Source organism: Malania oleifera, chromosome 9 (assembly GCF_029873635.1).
Source record: "Malania oleifera isolate guangnan ecotype guangnan chromosome 9, ASM2987363v1, whole genome shotgun sequence".
Lineage (NCBI taxonomy): Eukaryota > Viridiplantae > Streptophyta > Magnoliopsida > Santalales > Ximeniaceae > Malania > Malania oleifera.
Window position 1 is genome coordinate 19,615,985 of NC_080425.1, and position 24,715 is coordinate 19,640,699.

General features: G+C 37.3%; 1 protein-coding gene across 3 annotated transcripts in view; it reads left to right on the forward strand.

Moving 5' to 3' along the window:
* LOC131164565 (probable DNA helicase MCM9) overlaps positions 1-24,715 on the forward strand; it is a 100,709-nt gene that overhangs the window by 24,460 nt on the left and 51,534 nt on the right. For all 3 annotated transcript variants that reach the window (XR_009139283.1, XM_058121849.1, XM_058121850.1), the window contains exons 8-11: positions 6,939-7,036; positions 8,033-8,098; positions 8,207-8,299; positions 15,158-15,274. Coding sequence is in view for 2 of the 3 variants with exons in the window: in XM_058121849.1 (XP_057977832.1) it covers positions 6,939-7,036; positions 8,033-8,098; positions 8,207-8,299; positions 15,158-15,274 (374 nt within the window). In the remaining variant the exon portion in view is untranslated. The remainder of the gene's footprint in view (positions 1-6,938; positions 7,037-8,032; positions 8,099-8,206; positions 8,300-15,157; positions 15,275-24,715) is intronic.

Sequence of the window (24,715 nt, forward strand, 5' to 3'; positions counted from 1 at the left end):
TGCTGGAGTAAACAAACCCCTGCATTGCACTAGATCAAGAATAAGTGCAAATACTTCATCATCTTCTAGAGGAAGAGCGTCATCTAGGACTGCTAGGGGCCGGATTACAGTGTTGGAACTTGTAGATGAGGATGAGAAGGAGACAGAAGAGGAAGAAGATGTTGGAGAAGAAAATTCTGACGATGAAGAGCAAAGTGTTGATATCTTGGTAGACTTAGAAGATGATGAGTGATGACTAATGATTGAGGAGGATTTTTAGATTTTAGACTTTGAAATCTTTTATTGTACTCTTTCCTTTTAATATTGAACTATGTTGATGGTTTGGGCCTTTGGCATGGCAATTTCATTTCCTTTCTAATTTGAAGCTTGAACTCTTGCATGCGTAATTACTAATGTCAAACTATGTTTGTTTCACTTTGAACTTGGTACTTGGTTTTCATAATTTCTATGCATTTATGTTTTGGTATTGAATATTTTGGCATTATATATTCTAATATTACTATTGATGTGTTCATATATCTATTACACATCAAATAGGCATTGTCCATAATTTTAATAATTGTGAGCCTTACCTTCTTCAGGGATGCGCCTTTGCCTCACGCCTTGGTCCCAAGTACCCTTTGCGCCTCAGTGTGCCTTGTGCCTTTGACTTCTATGAGGGTGGGTGGAGGCTTCTTACTCTTCAAATTGCTCAAAATGAATAGGGTTGTTTCTTATGCTTGGAAAGATTTTTCTAGAAATTGGACAAAGCCAATCTATATGTTTTCCAAAGTGTGCAGAAGCCTTAGGGTGGTGGAATCTTGGCCTTGAAGAAAATCTCAAGTCTAAAGGAAGAGGATCAACTTAGGTCTTATTGGGCAATTTGAGGATTGTAGGTCGAGACATGTGAGAAGGTAAAGTTTGGGGTGGAACTAGTGTGATTCAGCAATATTCGGGTTGACCTTGCGATCGTGTGTGGCTAAGGTCTCTACAAGAATTGGGTGAAGCTAGGATTTGAAATTGTACTTAGCACTTGGATTAAATTAAAATCCTATAAAGTGGGTCCAAGTCCTTTTTTTTTTTTTTTGAAAATATATGGTTAACACATCATGATTTTCATATGTTGGCTAGCAAATGGTGGGGAGAAGTGTAGTGTGATGGGGTGGGAAAGCTTTTACTTCAAGTTGATAGAAATTTTTGAAGATAAACATAGAACTTGGAATTTGGAGGTTTTTGGCAATGAGTGTGGGCCCTTTGAAGAGTTAATGGGTAGAAGGGTTCATTTTTCTAATAATTTTGAGCAGGTTCTTTCTAGGGAGGTGATTAATTGGAGGCTAAAATTTGGATTGAATTGAGTTAAGAAGGGAGATTGTAACATGAGACTCATCAAGTGGCAAGTGGGAGGAGGAGGAATTTTAGAAAAGAACTGGAGGATAATCAAGGTGTGATTATTAGGGACCTTATTTTTATTGCAAGTATGATAATTGAATTTTACCAAAATATTCTTTTGAGGGAGGTAAGGCTATGATTGAGGGGTTGGATTGGTGCCCCATTTTGTTGGCTAGGCTAGGCATCCAAGAAGAGGAATGGATTGATGTTTTATAAAAATTGTATTTTAATAAATTCAAACAAGGGCAACATGTGGAAGCAAAATTTAAATCACCTCAATGCAAAAGCACATAATTTTAGTGGTTTAGTTTGCATAGCTCCTCTCCCCAAGAAAATGCCTTGGGTATTCCATTATATCGACCAACTTATAAATTATGATATGCGCATGTTGCACAAAAATATGCTTCTGAATTACAATGGGTCTACAACCCAACCTTGGGTACCAAAGCCACCAATCACACAACCATCAATGGATCCTATGATCAAATTACAAGCAACAACAAGATATATGAAAAGGAATTTACATCAAAATAGCATATATCTTAAGCTCTTTAAATCAATTCAAAATAGAATTTAGTTGACTAGTGAAAAATATTTCTTTTGATCACTTAATTTTTGTGGCCTTATTTGAGCATAGGTCTTTATTGGAAACTTGAAAAATTGCTTTGGAAATAATTGAAAGTTTTGGAAGTTAAAATGTTTGAAGGAGAAATTGAAAACCTGGAATAAAGAGGTGTTTGGGGATGTTAGAATTAGAAAATCTAGTATTATAGATGAGATGGAATTTTTGGATACGAAGGAAGAGGAGACTAATCTTTTCAGAGTGTGAGGAGGCAAAAAGGATCTCTCTTAAGAATGAATTGGAACAAGTGATTTTTAAGGAAATGAGGAGCTGCAGACAAAAGATCAAATTTAAATGGGTTAGAGAACGTGATTGTTGTACTAGCTTCTTCCATAAAGAGGTGTTGGGAGATGTCAAAATTAGAAAATCTAGTATCATAGGTGAGCTAGAATTTTTGGATAGAAAGGAAGGGGAGATTAATATTTTGAGAGTGAGAAGGCAAAAAGGATCTCTTAAGAATGAATTGGAAGAGGTATTTTTTAAGGAAATGAAGAGTTAGAGATGAAAGACAAAATTTGAAGGGGTTAGAGAAGGTGATTGTAATACTGGCTTCTTTTGTAGACTAGCTAATGGAAAGATGACAAAGAATAGGATTAGGGAGTTGATGGTGGGGGAAAGGAGAATTTATTAATGATCCTGATAGGATTGCCTTAGAGACCTCTAAAGTTTTTGATATCTTTATTTCGAGGAAGAGGTTTTTAGATTGATGGTTGAGGGGTTAGAGTGGAATCCCATCTTTAGGGATTAGATACTCTAGTTAGAGAGACCTTTTGATGAGGAGGAGTTGAGGGGGGTAGATGGTTTTAATTTAGCTTTCTTTCAAGACTACTGGGATAATATTAAGGATGACTTGTGTAAATTCTTTGCTGAATTTAAGGGAATGGAGTTCTGAGGAAGAGCATAACTTCACTTTTATTACCCTTGTGCCTAAAAAATCTAGATCCATTAGAATAGAGGACTTTAGAGCTATTAGCCTAGTCTTTAGTGGCTATAAGATTACACCAAAGTTCTAGCTAATAGGCTGAGTGTGATACTTGATAAGACTATATCTACAACTTATAGTGATTTTGTGGAATGGAAAAATAGTGGATGTTATTTTGGTGGCTACTGACGTGGTGGAGGACATTCATAGGAGGAAGAAGAGGGGATTCATATTCAAATTGGATTTTGAGAAGGCCTATGACAGAGTTAGTTGGAGTTGTTTGGACAACATTTTGTAAGAAAGGCATTTGATGAGCATTGGCATTGGGGGTTAAGGGGTTGCTTATCTAATGTTAATGGGGAACCTAAGTCTTGGTTTAGGGCTTTGAGAGGCATTAGACAAGGGTATCCACTTCCCCCATTTTATTTGCCCTAGTAGTTAATATGTTTAGTAGAATTGTAGATAGGGTTGTGGATCGGGGTTGGTGAAAGGTTTGGAAGAGGGGAGAGAGGGAGTGGTGGTTGCAAATGATACTATTTTCTTTCTAGATGATCTTAACCTTCTTTTAGATGTATATTGGGTATCCTCCGTCTCTTTGCGAGGGTGTCTGGCTTAAAATAAATTTGGGGAAAAGTGGATTAGCAAATATTACTGTGCCTCTTGAGCTAGTTAGGGAGCGGGCTTCTGAGGTGGTGTGCTGTCTTTTAGATTGGCCTTTGAATTAGGATCCGTTTGAGGGGCAATCCTAGATCCGTGGAGTTTTGGAACCCGGTAGTGGGAAGAGTGGCCAAGAGGCTGGATGGTTTGAAAGGGGCACTCTTTTCCCTTAGGGGTAGAGTCACCCTTATTAAGGCCTGTTTATGTCCATTTTAAAATTCTAGTGGGAATTGCAAATAAGATTAAGATAATGAGAGATTTCTTATGGTCTGTAGTTGGGGATGAGGTCTGTAGGAATAAAATGGAGGGAGGGCTGGGTCTTGGAAATTTGGTGTTTAAAAACATCACTCTCTTAGCTAAATGGTTATGGTATTTTCCTGAGAAGCCCATTCGCTTTGGCAGAAAATAATTAGAAGCAAGCATGGGTTGGGTGTGAATAGGCGGGATACCAGTGTTAGTTTGCGATGTTCATTGGAAAGTCCATGGAGATCTATTTCTCAGATTTATCCCTTATTTCACATTAATTTTGTGGTGGAGAGGGGTTTTCAGATTCGTTTTTGAAAAGATCCATGGTTGTGGAATGATGTTCTATCCATTTCATCCTCTCTTTTGATTGAGCTCAGGGCAGGATAGTATGATTTTTTTCGTTGTGGTTGATTTGGTTAGCCCTTTGGTTTCTTGGAACTTTCATTTAAGAAGATCTCTAAATGATAGAGAATTGATGGAACTTTCCTCGTTATTGAACAATTGCCATCTTTCTTCGGCTAGGGATACTCAGTCTTGGGCCTTGGATCATTTGGGGGTATGTTCTTGTAAATCTTCTTCTTCTTCTTCTTCTTCTTTTTTTATTTTGGTTTTTTACCATTCCAACTCTTGTTATCCTCTATACTCATGTATTTGGAAGGGCAAAACTCCCACAAATATTAAGGCTTTCATTTGGTTGACTGTGCTTAATTGAATCAATCCTAATAATCTGTTGCAAATTAGGAGACCTTTGAAGGCCTTATCTAAAGATGTTTGTGTGCTTTGTTCTTTGAATTTTGAATTCGGCATCTCATTCATTCTTACACTGAGTTTGCTTGGAGCATCTGGAATAATTATTTAGCATGTTAGGAGAAGCTTGAGCTTCCCCAGTGTTGGTGGAAGGAATGTTGGCTATTTCTTTTGGGGGTTTTGGAAGAAGGAAGGTTAGGGCTGCTCTTTGGAAATGCAGTATATTTGCAGTGCTGTGGGTATTATGGTTGGAGCGTAATACACTGACTTTTTCAGGGAAAAAATTGAATTGGCAGCTGGTTTGTTAGAAGGTTCAATACTTGGTCTCTTTATGGTGCATTGGTTTTGGATGCGTTAAGTTTAAGGGAGATAGATTTTCAGACAGCAAGAATGGAGGAATTTTTTGCTGTGATATTTCATATTATTTATTTGTTTTTTTAGCTCATTTTTTTCTGTATTTTTCCAGAATTGTGATGGGGATGTCTTATGACTCTGTGAATTCTTCTCTTATTAATGAAACCTCTTATTTTTCTATATAAAAAATAAATAATTGAAGACTTTTCTGATTAAATGAAAGCTAATCCATTTAATGATAGGTGAGCTGTGAATAAATAGTTGAGGAAAGGTTTCTTGGTGCAGGAGAAGACTCACATGTGATGATGAGATGACAAACAGCTGGGGCTTTATGAGAAAATAGGGTGATGTTGAGGTAGAAAGTTGGAAGTTTGGTAGCTTGACGTAAGAAATGCTTTTCTGTGATGTGCTTAACTTAAATCCCAACTAAAGATGTAAAATCTACTAGGTGTGTAGTTAGTAGCCTCATTCAAAGAAGGCTGTTGGGCTGTACTTGGGCACACCGATGGAGCATATGCCAACTGGACAGTGCGCTTGGGACTATTTCCAGTGGATTGTAAACTAAAAGTTGCATGTCTTGCAATAGACCTCAAGCTTGGGCTTTTGTGGTTGAATTCTCACGTTCTCTAGCCCCAACTTAGGCCTCCAAGCTACTCCAATGGCATGCAATGCATGAGGTAAATCCAGCTGTCAATATTTGTGAAAGATAAGGAGCTCTGAAACTCAAGGATCCCTGGACCCTGTTTTTGACCTAGTCAGTGAGGTGCATCAGGGTGAACAAATGGGAGCATCCTTGAACAGCCCTCCCAGTGGTCTAGCAAGGCAGTAGGTATACAATCTCTGTATGTGTTCCTGTTTCTTCCTTTGTTACCTCACTTTAGTGAATATATCTGTGCCACAACCACATATCGATGTGTTCTTGCGGGATTGTTGATGTGCGCACTGATGTGTCAAGACAATCATTGGCATAAAGTAACTCCAGCTTTAATCTGAAAACTTGTCTGATTAACTATTAGGAGTTTTTGTGGCTGGAAATCAGATTCTGTATGAAACCATTTATATCTAAATATGCCCGTTTCTGATATGATTGTGATTCAGTAACGTAGCTGCTTAAGTTTTCCCAAGCTTGCTTGTTTTTTTAGTTATTTTTTGACAATGTGGCCTCAAGAATTCACTATCTCAAATTATTTTAATATGAATTTATGAGTTCCACTTGTGTACTTTTTTCCTTTTCTACTTTCCATATTTGATGGTCCTAGAGTACAGTGTTCTTTGATTGTTACCTTGACACCCTTTGGAAACGTTTGGATGATCCTGAGTTGGCTTATTATTTGTTCCTACCCACTGATGTTGCTTGGAGCATCTGGAATAATTTATTTGGTGTTTTAGGAGAAGCTTGGTTTTGTCCAGTGACGTTGGATAGAGCTGGCAGCTGGTTTGGGAGAAGATTCATTATTTGGCTTCTCTATGGTGCATTGGCTCTGGTTAAGAGAGCCAGCATTTCAGAAATTTAGAGAGATTAGAGAAATTTTTTGCTTTGATATTTCGAAGTACTTTTTTTATGCTTTAGTTTCTTTCTTTTTGTGGATGTTTTGAGAATTATGATGGGAGATGTCTTATTCTCCTATTTGTAAATTCTTCTCTTTTCAATGAAATCTCATCTTTTGCTATCAAAAAAAAAAAAAAACAATTGCATGGTCCTGTTGCAGCATCCTTTATTTTTTTTGTGTTCAGTAGTTCAAACATATGTATCTGATTATTTTTACTTGTAGTTCAATTTTACATTTCTTTTCCGTGTCTGGAATTTAGAAAGATAAGCATAGTTCTGATCCGTCGCATGTTATATCCATCAGTTAAAATAGTGAATCTGTTGCATTTTATGTTTCTCATTTTGTTGCTTATAGAACTGGAAGTGTGCTTGTGCACTACTTGGCACTTTTGCTCATTATTTTTTGATGTAAAGGAAATTGAAACCACTTTTTCTGCTCTTTCGCTTCTTTTGACTTTGGCTCTTCTTTTTAGGCGAACTAATGAGCTAAAGTCAGACATAGATCTTCCAGATGATGTTATTATGAAATTCAAGCTGTTCTGGTCAGAATTCCAAGATAATCCATTAAAAGGTAAATATAGTCATTCAATTTTTTTGAAATAAAATAGATTATATTGAGAAAAGGAAGAATATACAATACAGATGACAAGAAGTCCATCCTTAATGAACAAAAGTTACAAAAAAAAAAAGGTTAATGCAATGGATCAAAGCAATATTCAAACAAAATTAGTGTAGCAATTTCCAACCACTTTGAATATGACTGAGGAACTCCTGCGCAAGCACTAGCTATTGATGCCCAAAGAGAGATAGAAAACTAGTCTAAGAACATGAATGGGAAGGGTATTGTCCCGAAAGACCTTTCAAATAAACCACACCATGGGCATTAAAGTCTAATCCTATAGAGACCCTATAATCTTTCCATCACCCAAACCCAAAAATTAATGATAAATATCTCCTCTATAGTACTCATATGGACCCACTACTCATCACTGTCAAAGTGAGGATTCCACCATCTCCAAGTAAAAGGACAACGCAGAGTCTGATTGCTTGCACAGAACACACATCAGGTGAAAAAGCCTTATTAGGCTGCTGCCTCTGCAAAAAATAGTTGGTATTTATACTGTTCATCATCCTCCTTCCCATCATTAAGATTACAAAAGCACTAAAGATTCCAAGAAATATTTTATCATCCTGACTAGAAATCCATAGTGGGAGCATCATAAATAGTGGAAAAATTATATAACTGCAGAAATGCTTTACAAAGAGGAGTATCAATTTTCTGCCAATCCTCTCAAAAGGCCAAAGAATAAAGGTGGGATAAATTTGAGAAATTAATTTCCAAGTGACTAGCTTGAGAAACCACCGCACCCTCCCAATTGTAGTGCCCCAACCATTCCTATGGAGGCCATATTTGCTCCTGATTACCATTTGCCCAAGGGAATCAAATTCAAAAGGAAAGCCCCACATCTACTTTTCTACGCAAAATAATGTTCTTGCATTTCCTTTTTGAATTTCAATATTTTTTTATTTAATGGTTTAAATTCAGGGTAATTGAAAATTTCCTCAGGGAGAAATGCCATTCTGCGAGGTATTTGCCCACAAGTTTTTGGACTCTTCACTGTTAAGCTTGCAGGTGTGAATTAGTTTATAAAAAATTTCATTTTTTTACAACTTGAAGAATGACAATGCATTAATTTATTTCAGTTCTATTTACAACATCTTGATTCTCCCTTCAACCCAGTTGCACTAACACTTATTGGAGGTGTGCAACATGTTGATGCTTCTGGAACAAAGGTTCGAGGAGAATCTCATTTGCTTCTTGTTGGTGATCCTGGTAATTTTCTTCTTTCTTTATACATGACTTTATTTGTTGTTCTGAATATTTAATGACCGTTAAGACTACCAATTTACCTAAAAGCTTAAGCTATTAGGTTGTGGGTCAATAATGTATATCAAGCTTTAACACCCTCACACATGCAGCCTAACAGCTCGTCGAGAGATAAACACATGATAGATAACACCCATTATAGGGATTGCAATAATGTTTTAAACACCAAACAATAAACATGGGCAAAGAAACTAGAACACAGGACTTCCTGGTAACTTGCTCTGATGCCATATTAGATTACCAGTTTACCTAAAAGCTTAAGCTGTTAGGCTGTGGGTAAATAATGTATATCAAGCTTTAATAGTGACATCGAAAGTTAGGTTAGCCTGTACATTTTCTAAAAAAAGGGCAGCCCGGTGCACAAAGCTCTTGCGTATGTAGGGTTCGGGGAAAGGCAGACCACAATGGGTCTATAGTACGTAGCCTTACCTTACATTTTTGCAAGAGGTTGTTTCCACGCCTCAAACCCGTGGCTTCCAAGTCACACGGCGACAATCCTACCATTGCACCTAAGCTCCCCTTTTGTGACTCAAAAATGGTGCCGTTTCAGTAGTTTTTGGGTTGCAATCAGTTTGGAACACAAATCAGTAAATACCTCTGTGTTTCTTTTCTTCAATACTTTAAAATTATACATTTTTTTTGGTTTGCTTCTCAGCTCATTGTGATGTGGCTTAGCCATAAAACACCGTCAAACACTTGTGTTTGATGTAGGAATGCTCTTGAGGATAGTACCGATTTCTTTTATTTGTAAAGATTAAGATGCTGTTTGGTTCATGGGGTCTAAGATGCCTCTCTAGAACGATTACAAAGTTTCAAATGTATTTGTTTGTGGGAGAATATTTTGGTAGATGTTTTTTTTTTTTGGATAAAAAAAATTCCATTTAAGAAGAAACAACAGAAGTACAATGTGGGGAGGACAAGAAATCCTCTAAAAATCAACTAAAAGCAATTACAATAATGCTGCTCCAATAGTCCAATCTCTTTGGAGGTCAAACAATGAAATCCACCCCTTGCCCGTACGACACCATCCTCCCCCCTCCATCCCAAAAAAAAAAAACCCTCGTGAAGACGCCAAAAAAGGAGCATGGAAGAGAACTATATCCTAGCAAGCGGAAAGAAGTTGTTTGAGGACTAAAATCTCACAGTTCCCTTGAGCCACAGGGTCCAAAGTATAGCATCCATCTCACATGTCCATAAAGCTTTCCATTTTTTTTTTCCCTTTTCCCAAAGCCTCTAAATCACACACAATATATCATCTAGAGAGACCTCCGACACTTAACTAAAACCAGAGAAAAAGTGCATTCCAAAGCCATTTAACAATATAGAAATAGGAGTGCATTAGTATCGTTAGAATCTAGGCACATCTTAAAAATATTTGTGCTAATGGCCATATAAGATCTCCTTACATCTAAAGGTCATTTGTATTAGTCCTGTTAATAGTCAAAGTCTAGATGAAAGGCCTAATGTTGAAATAAACCTAAGCCTTTCAAATGAAGGTCTTAATAAATGAAGAGAGATTTGAAGAAAAATGACATGAAGAATCCTTTAAATAGGGTTGTGAATGAACCAAGCCACTCATGAGTGGCTCGGGAGCTCGGCTCGGTAAGAGCTCGTTTGGGCTCGTTTATTGTCTAAATGAGCAATTCCCAAGCCCAATTTTTAGGCTTGTTTAATTAATGACTCGAGCCTAAACACAGTCAGGGTTGACTCAATTTGGCTCATGAGCAGCTCGATTAGGCTCGGTAATGAGCTCGATTTTAACTTTAATAATGAAAATATTTTATTTTAATTGTCTGACCAGAAGATAGCTTCTTAGAATTGTCTGACACTATCACCTTTATCCCTTTGCTGTTTCTTGGCTGCTTACCAACCATCTGCAGCTTCACGCGATCAAAAGCATTTGTAGGGCTTGCTTCAAAATGCCAAAGTTGATTGTACACTTACCATTTTGCTTCTACGTGATGCTTCCCTCTTCAAATCTTTGTGAATTACAGATGCCTCCTTAGCTGCTTTGGATACTTGGAACACTGCCTTTTACCGGGTTCTGATTTTTCACTGCTGCCATGCTTATTCCCTTGAGCCGCCCTGACCTTTGTGAGCCCAAGTAAAACAAGCCTGTGAAGATGAAGGCTCTTGATTTTGGATTAAAATTGCGAATTCCTTAGGCCCACAAAAAAAATGATCTTTTGGGGGTTCTGAATTGGAATTTTGGGCCTTGTGCTGGAGTTTCTCAAAGGGCCAATGCTTGTATTTAAAACGTCAATCTGCCCCATCTAATTGGGCTGAGCTAAATGGATTGTGAATGAGTTGCTTATTTTTATTTCCACCCATTCCATGTCCAGAATTTAGCAAGGAATTTGAAATGCATCCTAAAGAGGAAATTGATCTGTCTGATTGAATCCCTAATCCTTGCCTTGACTGAGGTTTACAGTCTCGAAACCATTCCTCTCTTGGCTTCCGTCTCTAGCATTCTGTCATCCTCGATGAAATGGAACATTTACGCTTGTGAATATGACGACCTATGACCTATATTGGGCTTTTTCTGGCATCTAAACACCTTTGTGCGCATTCATGAAGCTAAAATCTTGGCATTTAGGCTTCAATTCATCCATGCTTGTTTATGAAGGGGATGCAACCATAGTAGTCAAAAGTGCGCCCTAGGCGCACCTAGCCATGAGGTGTAGTGGGCCAACGAGGCTAGCGCGAGGTGATCTTCAAGAGGCACTAGTAGGCACAGTGAGGTGCATTGAGGCTCCAGACACAGTTGAGTTGCGCCTAAGATATCTAACCTTTAACTTCATTGTTTTTTCAAAAACCTTCTAAGAAAGAAAACTATCCAGACCCGAACCAGCTCTTCCCTAGCCCTAGCTAGATGCTTCAACTCGAACCAGCAAGTCTAGGCATCGTTTTCACGTCTTCGAGTCTTAGAGCCTTCACCAACAAGAGAGCCATCGCAAGAGTTCTTCGTCTTTGTGGTTTGAGCCTTCGAACCAGCACAACCTTTGCGCTCAAGCCTTCAACCCAGAACAAAATGCCTTCATTTTCAAGCCTTCAAGTCTTTGAGCCTTCGTAAGAGCCCTTCATTTTTAAGGTTCAAGCTTTGAACCAGCAATACCTTTGTCTACGAGTCTTCGAGCCTTTCACCAGCAAGAGAGCCTTTGCCAGAGCCTTTGAACAAGCAAGTGGTTTCGAGCCATTGAGTCGTCATTGCTCGTCTTCGTGATTCGTTAGGCTGCGTCAAACTAGTAAGTCATCTTCTTCTTTAGTATTTTGCAGCTGCTATTGCCTTCTTCTTCTTTGGCTTCTTTTTCTTCTTCATTTATTCTTTTTCAATTTCTTCTTCTACTTCTTATTTTTCAGTTCTTGTTTTGCTTCTTCTTCTTCTTCTTGTTCAGTTCTTCTTCTTCTTCTATGTTGATGCTTTTGGGCCTCTGGCTTGGCAATTTCATTTCCTTTCTAATTTGAAGCTTGACTTCTTGCGTGCATAATTACTTATGTTGAACTATACTTGTTTTACTTGGAACATGGTACTTCGTTGTCATAATTTTTATGCATTTATGTTTTGGTATTGAATATTTGGCATTTTAAATTTGAAGCTTGAATTCTTGCATGTGTAATTACTTATGTTGAACTATGCTTGTTTCACTTGGAACTTGGTACTTGGTTGTCCTAATTTTTATGCATTTATGTTTTGGTATTGCATATTTGGCATTTTAAATTCTAATATTACTATTGATGTGTTTTCATATATCAATTACCCATCAAATAGGTATTGTACACAATTTTAATAATTGTGCGCTTCATTTTTGCGAGGCACACACCTTCTCCTGGCTACTCGTGCCCAGGCTCCAAGTACTCTTTGCACCTCAATGTGCCTTGTGCCTTTGACTACTATGGCTGCAACCCTCTACACCAGCCATCATCATTCCTAGAAATTTCTTCCACCTTGATGCCTTATTGCCATTTGTGATGTATATAATTTTGATTGCTCCCATGTGTGTAATCTTCTCTAGAGAGAGGAATCAGCCAAAACATCGAAAAGTGGTTGTGTACCTTGAATGTATTCAGTTTTCTCAAAAGGATTTGCCTTCTCTTTTGTCAAAAGAAAAAGCGCAACTCCGTCTATAATAATTGTCAGTCCTTAACCAATAGTGTGCTAAAGAAAAAATGTTGTTTATATTTCTCTTTGATATTGAGAGATCTGCCTTTGTCAGAAAATAAAAACTGGTTTTTTTTTTAATAAAATTTTTATTAATAATAAGGCTGGACTCCCCCATGAATCAATAAGATGTTATGAGAATCTTAGATTGTCAATATTGCATCTCTCGCTGCACCTCAGCCATTATCCTTTTCTCTACCATTAAGTTTTTTACTTATCTCTTTTGTCTTTCTGTGGTGCATGATGCTTCTATTTCTCTTTTATATTAATTGGTGCCTTTTTGACAAGAGGAATGTTCGAGTGTGGGTTTTGGACGCAGCATTCATCTTTTCTTGTGGATCTTCTATTTTTTTTTTTATTTTTTTTTTTTTTATCATTTGATTTGTTCTGCTATGCGTTTTCCTGTTCGTTACTGTATTTGTGTTTGGAAGGAAAAAAATTCCATCTAAGATTAAATATTTTAGTTGGTCAGTAGTTCTTAGTAGGGTTAATGCCAACAATTTTCTGGAAAGTAGTACTTTTAAGGCATAATCTCTGGATTCGTGTACATTATGCTTTGGGAGTTCTGAGACTAATTTCCACCTTTTTTGAACTGTATTTTCTTGGGGTTTATGGTCTAGATTGTTTGGTTTGTTTGGTGTGAATTGCATTTGTCTGGAGTCAATAGGAGATTTTTTGGCTAATTCTTTTCTATGCTTTCAAAGGGGCAAGGATGTTAGTAGGTATCACATTTTTTTCTGTATTTTTGAGGATATTGTTGGAAAGGAATGCACATAGTTTCAATTGGTGGGATTTAACTTTTTCATTGCTCTGGGTAGGATCCCCATTTTTGCATCTCTTTATGCTTTTTCTGCCAGCTGTTTTAAGGGTTTTCAAGCAGGGTTTGCTTGCTTGCTGATGTGACCTTGTTATATTCATTTTTTTTCTTTTTGTACCTTTTTCTTTACTTCTAAGAGAGTTTCTTATCTTCTGCCTTATATATTCCTTTCTTTCTTCATGAATTATCCTTTTTATCCAAAAATAGTAGAAGGTGGATCCCAGTTGCTTTGTGGGATTAATGTAATAGCGTATAGTGTATAAAGGAGAGAAAATTGGCGTGTAATAGACTGGAGGGAAGACAAACTGGATTTTTTATTGTATAAATGCATCCTGGAAATTATAGTGCTGTTCAGGTACTAGATGAAGTTGTATAATATAGGATCAGATCAAATGATTGAATTCCATTTTTTAAGACTTGGTTACTTGAGGTCTGAGAGTAGGCTGTCATCAAATATGGTTTATCTGCATGAGGCAAATAACTTACTGTATATAACTCTCTTTAGATCTCAAATGAGCTTGCATATACTGGATATTGTATTTTATTCATGATTTACTTCACCTTGTCAAATGGGGCATGCTGAAGCAAGCAATTTGTTCGGAAGGCTTGGGTTTTAAGTCCCTCCACATTTTCATTAATCCCCTTCATGGGAAATGGTTACGGAGATTCATTGTAGAGAAAGATCATCTTTGGCGGGGAATCACTGCCACGAAATATGGGCTTGAGCATATGGTGTAGGGGTGTGGAAATGCATCACGAAAGGTTGGAATGATTTCTTTTCTTGTATTTGATTCCAAGTGGTCAATGGGGGCATGGCGTGCTGTATGCTGTGATCAGAGGCTCATAGTGCCTTATTTCCAGCCATTTACAACTTGGTCTGCAACAAAGATGCCTGCATCACTTTGTATCTTCAAACATCAAATCAAGGATTTCTCTAGAACATCCCCTTTGGAAATTCTTCAGCTCACCAACTTCTACAGTACTCTTTACAATTTCTAACAGAAAGACATTCCAAATTATCCATTTTGAACCTTAGGTAAGCGATGGGTCTTCACTGTTAGATTTTTCTGTAGGAGTTTTTTCCCTTTGGAGTCAAAATAACACTTACTCTCCTTGGACTCAGATTTGGAAGGCAGTTGCCCCTACAAAGGTTGCCTTTTTTCCCTGGGAAGCAACTCTTGGTAATTTCTTGACCTTGGACAATTTGCAGAGAAGGGGCTTGTCTGTTGCCAACAGATGCCCCCTTTGTATGGTTGATGCAGAATCAGTTGAGCACATCCTTCTTCATTGCCCATGGACTAGAAATCTTTGGAATTTGGCTCTAACTCTGACCGGGCAAGAGTGGGTTAGCACCAGGTCTGTGGAAGGGGAGCTCTGGGCCTGGAGAGGGATTCTAGGAACAAATAAAAAGAGAAAGGCTTGGTCTCTCATTCTTCTCACATTTTTCTGATGTGTTTGGAAACAGAGGAATTGGAGAGTGTTTTAAAATTTAATCTCACTGCTTCAGATCGGAAAAGAGCAGTGATCTACTGCCATTATCAGTTGGCATAGTGGACTTGTAGTAAATGATTACAGTGTACTTTTTATTTTATTTTATTCTTGTGACACTCTTCAGGTTGGTTGATTTTCTGTACTTCAGGCTGGCATCCCTTGATGCCCTTTCAATAAAATTTCCTTTACTAATAAAAAAATATCATTTCATATTTTTTTTTTATCAAACTTGTTTACAGAGACGGATTGATGAGCTAGAAATTTTCTTTTCTTGAACTTTAAAACAGCAAAAGAACCATTTTTTTTTGGTTAACTTAACTCTCTAAATGTCACACAGGTACTGGAAAATCCCAGTTCTTGAAATTTGCTGCTAAATTGTGCAACAGATCTGTTATTACAACTGGGCTTGGAAGCACTAGTGCTGGTTTGACTGTTACAGCTGTCAAGGATGGAGGTAAATTTATTTGATCCCCTTTATGATTATTATTTTTGAACTTTGATCACTATAATATTGCGAGAATATATATATATATATATATGTGTATATATATATATGTATTCCTTTACTCCAATATTATACTTGTGGATGAATGGATTGTGGTGGCATGTGGCCCGGAACAGCTTGGAATGTATGATATGTGCTAGTTTGAAAGCTTGATGCTGAAGCATATAGTTACTGGGATTGCTGCTTCCCCTAGAACTATGATCTGGATTGTGTATACCGATTCGTGGGCCAATAATGTCTTGGATCGATGGGTGCTAGGATTCCAAAATCAATTGGATTTCTATTTAATGTGTTATGATTCCCAAATCAATTAAGATTTCTATTTAATTTATGATTCCCAAATCAATTAGGGTTTCTATTTAATGTTATGATTCCCAAATAACTTAGGATTTCTATTTAATGTGTTATGATTCCCAAGTCAATTGGGATTGAGTCCATTAAGGACTTGGATTGGGAATTTCTGCATTCCTAATAGGAGTAGGATTCCCTACCCTGTATATATGTAACCGTATGGGCTTTTCATTCAAGTAATAACTTAATTCAGAGCCCCTTGAAGTGATCACCTTATTTTTTCTTCTTATTTTCTATCCTTTCAATTTCCCCATGTCCCTATGCTAAAACCCTAGGGTCCTATCATTTGGCATCAGAGCTGGTGTTCTTGTGGATGCTGTTAACTCATTGACAAAGCAAGATTTTGGAATTCTTGATTTTCATTCATATGCAATGGCCTCAAAAAATTCAGCAAATCCCAAATGGAAGCTTGGCTAAAGGCTACAACTTAGCAATATGTTTAAGCCTCAATCTGAAGAGATCCCACCATCCCTCTCTAAACTTCTCAGTGCGTCTTCCCATAAAGGGAGAGAAGATGATGCCTTTATGTCAACTAATCGTGGGAGGCATCCAGATGTGCACAAAGGAGGTTACCAAGGAGAGCGTGATTATGGTCTTTCTTGTATGATGGTGGAATTTTCTTTGTGGGACAGTGATGACCCTGTTGGTTGTGTTTCTAGGATTGAAAAATACTTTTTCTTTCATTACACTCTAGAAAGATCTAAAGTTGAGATTGTTGCTATTAGTTTGATGGTGATGCTATTTGATGGTATGACTAGTTTGAATCCTGTTGTGGAATGCCTTCATATGGAGAATTTGTTCTTGGATTACTTGTCTGATTTAGGCACATTGGACATGAGAATATTGATGGAGAGCTTGCTAGAATACACCATACTAGCAGTGTCTTAGAGTACCTGACATGACTTGAACGACTATCAAACAGAACTAAAGTGGAATGCAAGCCAACTTTTTTGTACTTTTTTATTGAAAATCTCCTACTTGGCATTCGACATGAGGTCAAAGTGCGTTGACCATAAGCTATGACTGCTGCAAATTCCTTTGCATGGTTAGAAGAAGAGAAGTCAGGTGAAGAACGAGTTAGCTCTAGCAAGACCATTAGCAAGAAGAATGTCAGCAACACTATCGATCATACTACTTGCTCTTCTCCATCCTCCTACCAAACAATTGACTCAAGAGGAACTCAAGGAGCAAAGGACAAAGGGTTTGTGCTGGCATTATGATGAACACCTTTGAAAAAAGGGTCGATTATTGATGATTGAGCTAGTGGAGGAGCCAGAAGAGGTTGATGATGATTGTGCTGATGCAGACCAAGAAGGTATGGAATATAATGATAATTATGAATTTATCACTTCTTTGGTTCATACTTTACATGGGTATGTCAATCCTCGAACCATGAAAATTAATAGCTTCCTAAAATGCCAATCATCATTGTCTTAATTGATATGGGTAGCATTAATAATTTTATGGATACTAAAATTGCTAAATAGCTAGCTTATTTTGTGGAGCAATGTGAAAAGTTTGATGTGAAGGTTGTAAATAGAAGGACTTTGATGTATCAAAGAAAGTATCCAAAGTTACACTTACTATGCAGAATCATGAATTATATGTTGATTTTTTTTCCTGCTTCTAGAAGACTATGTAGTGGTTTTGGGTATTGAATTCTTACGGACTTTAGGTGATATAGCTTGGAATTTTTCTAAATTGGTTATTAAGTTCGCCGTGAATGATCAGAGACTAACTCTTAAGGGCAAACATTTGGTAGTGTTACTATAGTTTCAAGCCATTGTATAGAAACTTTCTAAAATGGAGTGACTGGTTGCCTACTATAGATGCTAGCACAATTCAACCAAGTGTCACTCCATATTCTTCTTGTCTTATTAGTGAAGAAGAAAGATGGTTTGTGGTAGATGCGTGTTGATTATTGAGCATTGAACAAGAGCATTGTGAAGGATGAGTATCCTATCCCTGTTGTGGATGAGTTGTTAGATGAGTTGGGAGGTGCCCAATAGTTCACCAAACTCGACTTGAGATCAGGCTATTTCCATATTTGGGTACATGAGGATGACATTCAGAAGATTGCGTTGATAACTCACGATAGTCATTACGAGTTCTTGGTTATGCCTTTTGGGTTAACCGATGCACCTTCAACCTTCTAGGGCCTCATGAATGCCATTTTTTGACCTTACCATGTAAGCTTGTTCTCATATTTTTTTAATATCTTGATATATGGCTAATTTCTCGAAGATCATTTATATCATTTGCGAACCATATCCACCACTCGTTGTAATCAACATCTATGTCAAGAAATCTGGATGGTGCTTTCCTTGATCCTATGTGGCATATTATTTCCCTAGAAGATGTTTTAGTTGATCCTTCTAAAATACGAGCAATGGCAAACTGACCGCCTATTACACAAAGAATCAAGATGCTGCGATGATTTTTGGGGTTGATTGGTTTCTATTGCGAGTTTGTCAAGGATTATGAAAAGATTAGTGGCCCATTGACTGCTCTACTAAAAAAGGCTGCATTTAAATGGAGTAAGTTAAACAAGCCTTTGTGAAGCTTAAGCACACAATGTCCACCACACCAGTTCTTGCCTTGCCAGATTTCATTTGGGTGTTCATCATTGACTCTAATGCATCAAAAGTTGGCATTGACGCAGTTTTAATTCAAGACAAACACCCTAGTGCTTTTTATTAGTAAGGATCTTTCTTCGTCCAATATTAGCATGTTTATTTATGACAAAGAGATAGTGATTGTGTATGTAGTTACAAAGTGTTGATTATATTTAATTGGCTGACATATCCAAATCCAAATTGATCACAAGGGCCTGAAATATTTCTTAGAGCAACACATCTTGTCCATGGAGCAACAAAAGTGGGCACCAAGTTTTTGGGCTATGATTGATATTATTTACAAGAAAGGGGCCAAGAATGTGGTGGCAAATGCACTCTCACAACTTGCTGAGCAAGTTGAACTTGTGGCTATTTCTATACTTGCATGGCTGCATGTACTACTCTTGACCAAATCAAGAAAGAATGGTGGCAAAATCCGGAGACTAGAGATATTATCCAAAGGCTACAAGAAGAGCGAACTTTAGTACCTCCTTACTTTTGGGACTCTTTAAATTTACTATAAGGGGAGTATTTTCTCAGTGCCTAATTTAGCTCAAAGTTGACCATATTACAAGAATTACACGCATCATTGGTTGCAGGTCACTCTGGATTTCTTAGAACCTACAAGTGGCATTTCTCAGGAGTTTTATTGGAAGGGAATGAAGGTGAAATCAAAAAGTTTGTGGTAGAATGCAATATTTGTCAACGATCAAAGGTGAAATAGTGGCAAGTCAGGCCTTCTATATTCCTATAGATTTTGTTGAGGGAATTCCATCTTCTCATGGCAAATCTACTATTTTTGTTTTTTTGGATTTTTGGACCGTCTTATAGAGTACACTCATTTTTGTGCTATGAATCACCCTTATACTGCTACAAGTGTTGCTTGTACTTTTGTTGAGAACTTTGTCAAGTTGCATGGAATTCCTCAATCTATTGTTATTAATCTGGACAATACAGGAGACTTGTTGTAAAGTTGAATATGAGCACTGCATATCATCCACAACTAGATGGGCATATTGAAGTTGTTGACATGTGCATGGAGACTTATCTTTGTTGCTTTGCTTCTAACAAACCGATGGATTGGGTGCGATGGTTCCATGGGCAGAATGGTGGTACAATACCACTTATTAGTCCTCCATCAAGTTGACTCCATTTAAGGTTGTTTATGGTTGATCTATTCTTATCCTCGCGAGATATTCAGCTAGATCCTCCAGAATTGATCAAGTTGAGACAAAGTGCTTCAAGCTCGTAGGAAACAAGCAACTGATAAGCATCGTAGTGAAAGGGAATTCTAAGTGGAGATTTGGTTTTCTCAGGCTATAGCCTTATAGATAGATATCTATGATTGTTTGTTCTTCAATAGAGTTGTTTCCTCAATTCTATGGGCCTTGTAATACCCTAAAACATATAGGTCTTGTTGCTTATCGTCTTGACATACCAACAGGTTTGTAAGGGACATCCAGCTCTTTATGTCTTTAGCCTCAAGAAGTTACGGGAGCAAGTTATTGTGCAATGCCAATAACTGATCTTCATGTCTTTGGTATATAAGTTTCCCAAAACTGATCTTCACTACTCTCTTTTCTCTCCCTGAAGATAAGTTTGGTTAAAGTAAAACTGATTTTCAACAAAAACTACATCCAATATTGATGTGAATTTTTTTTTTGTGTTTTTGGATTCAAACATTTATACCCTCTCTTATTGGGAGCGTATCCAAGAAACACACTTTTTTCAGCTCTAGGATCAAGTTTAGATCTAAGGTGAGCTGGAATATGAACAAAAAAAGTGCATCCAAATACTTTTAGAGGCAGATAAGAAATTATCCTATTATCGAGAAAGGATTTTTTTAGGCATGCCAAAGGAGTGATATACTGCAGCACACGGGTAGGCATTCTGTTAATAAGGTAACAAGCAGTTAGAATAGCATCTCCCCACAAATATTTTGGAATATGCATTGAAAACATTATAGCCCGTGCAACCTCAAATAAATGACGATTTTTTTTTTTCTTTTAGGGATGCCATTTTGTTGTGGGGTGTCACGACAAGTGGATTACTGTTGAATCCCTCTTTCTTTCAAAAAATTTCCCAAAACATGGTCGAAATATTCTGTACCATTATCCGTTCAAAGTATGTTTTTTTTTTTTTTGTGTGTGAAATTGGTTTTTGATCATACTATAAAAATTCTTGAATAATATTTCAACTTCAGATTTTCCATTCATCAAATATACCCAACAAATCCGAGTATGATCATCTATAAAATTCACAAATCATTTTTTCCTGCATAAGGTAGTAACCTAAGAGGGACCCCAAACATCACTATGAATCAAATAAAAAGGTTTTGATGCACGGTAGCTTTTTGAAATATAAGGAACTCAATGATTTTTTGATAAATGACACACGTCACAATGAAGAGAAGTACAATTCAAATTTTTAAACAGATTAGGCAACAAATATTTTAAATAAGAAAAACTAGGATGCCCTAATCTAAGATGCCAAAGCATTATTTGATCACGCACAGGGATTGAACTAGTACTACCACTCAAGCCCCGAGCTTGTTTACTGCTGAATAGGGTATCATCAAAATAATAAAGGCCATCGATCATCCTAGCACTGCAAATCATCGCCCTCAAGTTCTTGTCCTGAAATTCAGTGAGAATCAAAGAATATGATATGATAGTTAGTCACGGGATAATCTACTTACAGACAAGAGATTGTAAGTAAGTTTAGGAACATGAAGGGCAGATTTTAATTCTATTTTCCCAAAAATTCTAATTGAACCTGCTCCTGCAATGGATGAAAGACTCCCATCTGCAATCCTAACCTTTTTATTACCCACACAAGGATAATAAGATTGAAACAATTGAGATATACTAGTCATATGGTCGGATGCACCTGAATCAATAATCCATGGTGCAAAGGCTAAAGAGCTGGAATAGGCACTCGACATATTACTTGTTTGGGCCAAGGAACCAATAGAAGTACTGGTATCAGATTGGATTTCAGCAGTTGAAGAAGCTGATCCATCTGCATTGAACTTTAGAACATTGGTCTGGGCTTTATTTGCTCTAGGAATCACTTGGTTGTTTCCAGGTCCAGGTTTGCCGCTCTTCCAAGTTGCTGGTTTTCCATGTAGTTTCCAGCAAGTTTCTCGGGTATGGCGTGGCTTATTACAATAGTCACACCATACTCGAGATTTTTGATTGGGACATGACCGCTGTACAGAGACATTAACAGCAACCAAAACAGTAGGATTAGCAGCAACCAAAGCCGAGTTCTCAACCGTTCCATCAGCCCCTTTTTTCTTTAGCATAACATTCTGGCGACAATCTTCACGTCTCACTTCATAAAATGCCTCTCCGATTGGAGGCAGAGGCTGTCTACCAAGAATCCTACCCCTGACCTCATCAATTCATCATTGTGTCCAGCAAAGAATTTAAAAATTCTTGCATTTTCCGCCATCTTCTTGTTGTAGTTGCAATCATCAGGGCTCTTCCATTCATAATCATTGAATAGATCGAAGTCCTGCCACAGTCCCTTAAGGTCATTGAAATACTTAGTCACACTATCTTCCCCTTGTTGGGTCTTGCCAATTTTTTTCTGCAATCATAAATCTGGGAATAATTTCCAAGGTCAGAATACATATGACTAACATTATCCCAGAGTTCTTTTGCACTGGGATAACACATGTAATTAGTACTAATATCTTCACCCATTGCATTTACAAGCCAAGCCATAATCATGGAATTTTCAGTATCCCATATAGCATATGATGGGTCTGCTCTGTCAGGGACCTTGGTTTCACGAGTAAGGGTACCCAATCTTACCTCTCCCGCGGATATACATTCTAACTGACTGAGACCATCTCAAGAAGTTGGCTTCATTGAGACGGATATTTGTGATTTGGACTGAATGGTGTTCGGTATGAGCTACCTCGGTTTCAGTTATGGTGTTGACCACAGGTTCAGGTCTGGCCATAGTGGAAGTTTCAGAAATTTCAGACATAATGGAGGCTGAACAGAGTTAAGGCAGTGAGGCCTAGGTTTTAGAGGCTATGACTGCTGAAAGGAAAAGAAAACCAGCTCTAATACCATCTAGAAGTGGAGAAGAATTGAAATAGTATTTCTTCTTATTATAAAATTAGGTACAATCTGAATGTCTTATAAACTACAAGGATAATCTAAAAGGAAAGAATAATAAAGGAAAGAATAGATAAAAAAAAGGAATGACAATTGCTAACAAATCTCCTAGAATATCTCCTAAGAATACATTCTAGAATATCTCCTAAGATTATTTACATAATTACAGAAATTTCTCCTATAATCAAGGAGAGTAGATTTACATAATTACAGAAATTTCTACTATAATCAAGGAGAGTTGATTGGATAAATTTTGATGGTCTTCTTGACTGATTGTGCCCAATTGACATAATTTGTGGAATTCAGCTTCTCAAACACCACCAGGAGGATGGATTGTTCATGCTGGCTGTTGAATTGCATAGCTGACACGAGATGTTTACTGTCAAGAGACATGGTGATTTGTAAGGTTTCTGGTTGCAGGTGGGTAGGGACATGCGGCAGCTAGGGCTTTTCTTGAGAAGGGGGTGGTGGCTGAACTTCTTTCTCAGCATGTGAGGGTTGCAGCTGAACCTTGTGGCTGGACTTCTTTTTCAGCCTGATAGGGTGGCAGCTGAACCTCTCTCTCAGCCTGAGTCTATGTGCTCGAGAAGCTTATGGTGGCTAGGGTTTTCTCAGGGATAAATTGTGTGTCTAGGGTTTTTTTCAGGACTGTGAGGCTAGGGTGTTAAGAATCTTAGGCTCTGATAGCAAGTAGAAAAAACTAACGAATGACTTTTTTGTATTATGTTGTGTATAATGTCATTACAAACCGCTGCTTTTATACATAAAGTCAGGTGCCTATAAATAGAAAGAAATCAACTCACACTCTATACAATTAATTCTAGGAAATTATAGCTAATTAGGCAAGTCTAATTTAGGACACACTAATTGTGATTCTCGGCACAGTCTCTATTTAGAGTTTCCGAGAATGGTAGCTTTCCATATGTGACAGATCTTCAATAATAAATTTACAACAAGTTATATTGTATAGCTATAGCCCAAGCTTAAAAATTATGATGATTACATATCATAAAAAAGGTACTAATGACCTGATCACGACAAAAAAAAAAAAAAGAAAAAAAAAGAAAAGAAAAGAATGGAAGATTAAAGTTGAAAAATACAGAAAAGTACCAAATTACTAACATTATCAAATAAAATTTTTTAACAAAATAAACTTGTAATTAATGCGTCTCTTTTGAATATTAATAAAAATAAATAATTTTTGTATCATTATCATAATCATTATAGTCTTCTCCCCCTCTCTTTGCATAGCTTATCAAGAATGATTTATGAAAAGGGAAAAAACAGAAAAATGTGATGAAAAGATTATAAAGTTATATATATTTTTGCTGTAACAGTCCACAATAGCTGTTACATATTAGCTGTAGCAGCCATTATGTAACAGTAGCAGTCTGTTATGGCTGTTACAGCTGTGAATTTTCTTTCAGCTGATTTTGCAGCATGTAACGGTATTGGGAACCCAAGAAACCTTTACGTAATGGCATTATGTAACAGTCATGGACGCTATTTAAAGCTATGCATGAGGACTATCAACCACTATATAGTTACCTTGTTGAAAACTGTAGAATGCATCATTAAGTTTCTTCTTCCTTCTATGCTGAAGCACTTTTTTCTTGAAAGCATATCTTCAACTTCTCCAAGCATTTCATTGTGGGTGTGTATTGGGTGTGTATGGTCTCCCACAACATGAGAGCATCATGACTAAGCCTACTGAATGGGTGTAATCAGGGCTAGAAAATCAGGGATTTGAATCTGCTCTGAATCCAATAAATTAGAACAGCAAAGATAAGAAGGATTCTTGCTATTAACCTCGCACTTACAGGCTCTAGGAATCACTCTTAGGAAAAGAAAGCCTGTGTCTCTAGGGCTAAATTGGTCAATTTGCAATAATGTTATGAATAATACTTCAGTTAGCAGTTATGTATTATTTTTTCCCAAACTGTCAAAACCATCGATCCACAACACATGCATGTAAGACACATACGCCACATAGAACCTTAGTTTATTATTGTTGCGGAGCAATATATAGGCTTGCAGCAACTTGAGTTTACTGTAGCTGCATCAATCATGAAACAAGCTTGAAACAAGTTGATTGCGGTTGAAACTGAAGGCCGGTGAAGGGGTTTAGGGGTGTTGGAGTCTGTTAGGATTGAAGGAGGCCATTGAAAGAGCTTAGCAGTGAGGTTGATTAGCCTTGAATACAAGTTGGTGGCATTCATTTGATTCAGGTTGTGAAAGAGTGGGTTTTGTTTTGTTTTTCTTTTTTTCCTTAATTCAAATTGTTGAAATGG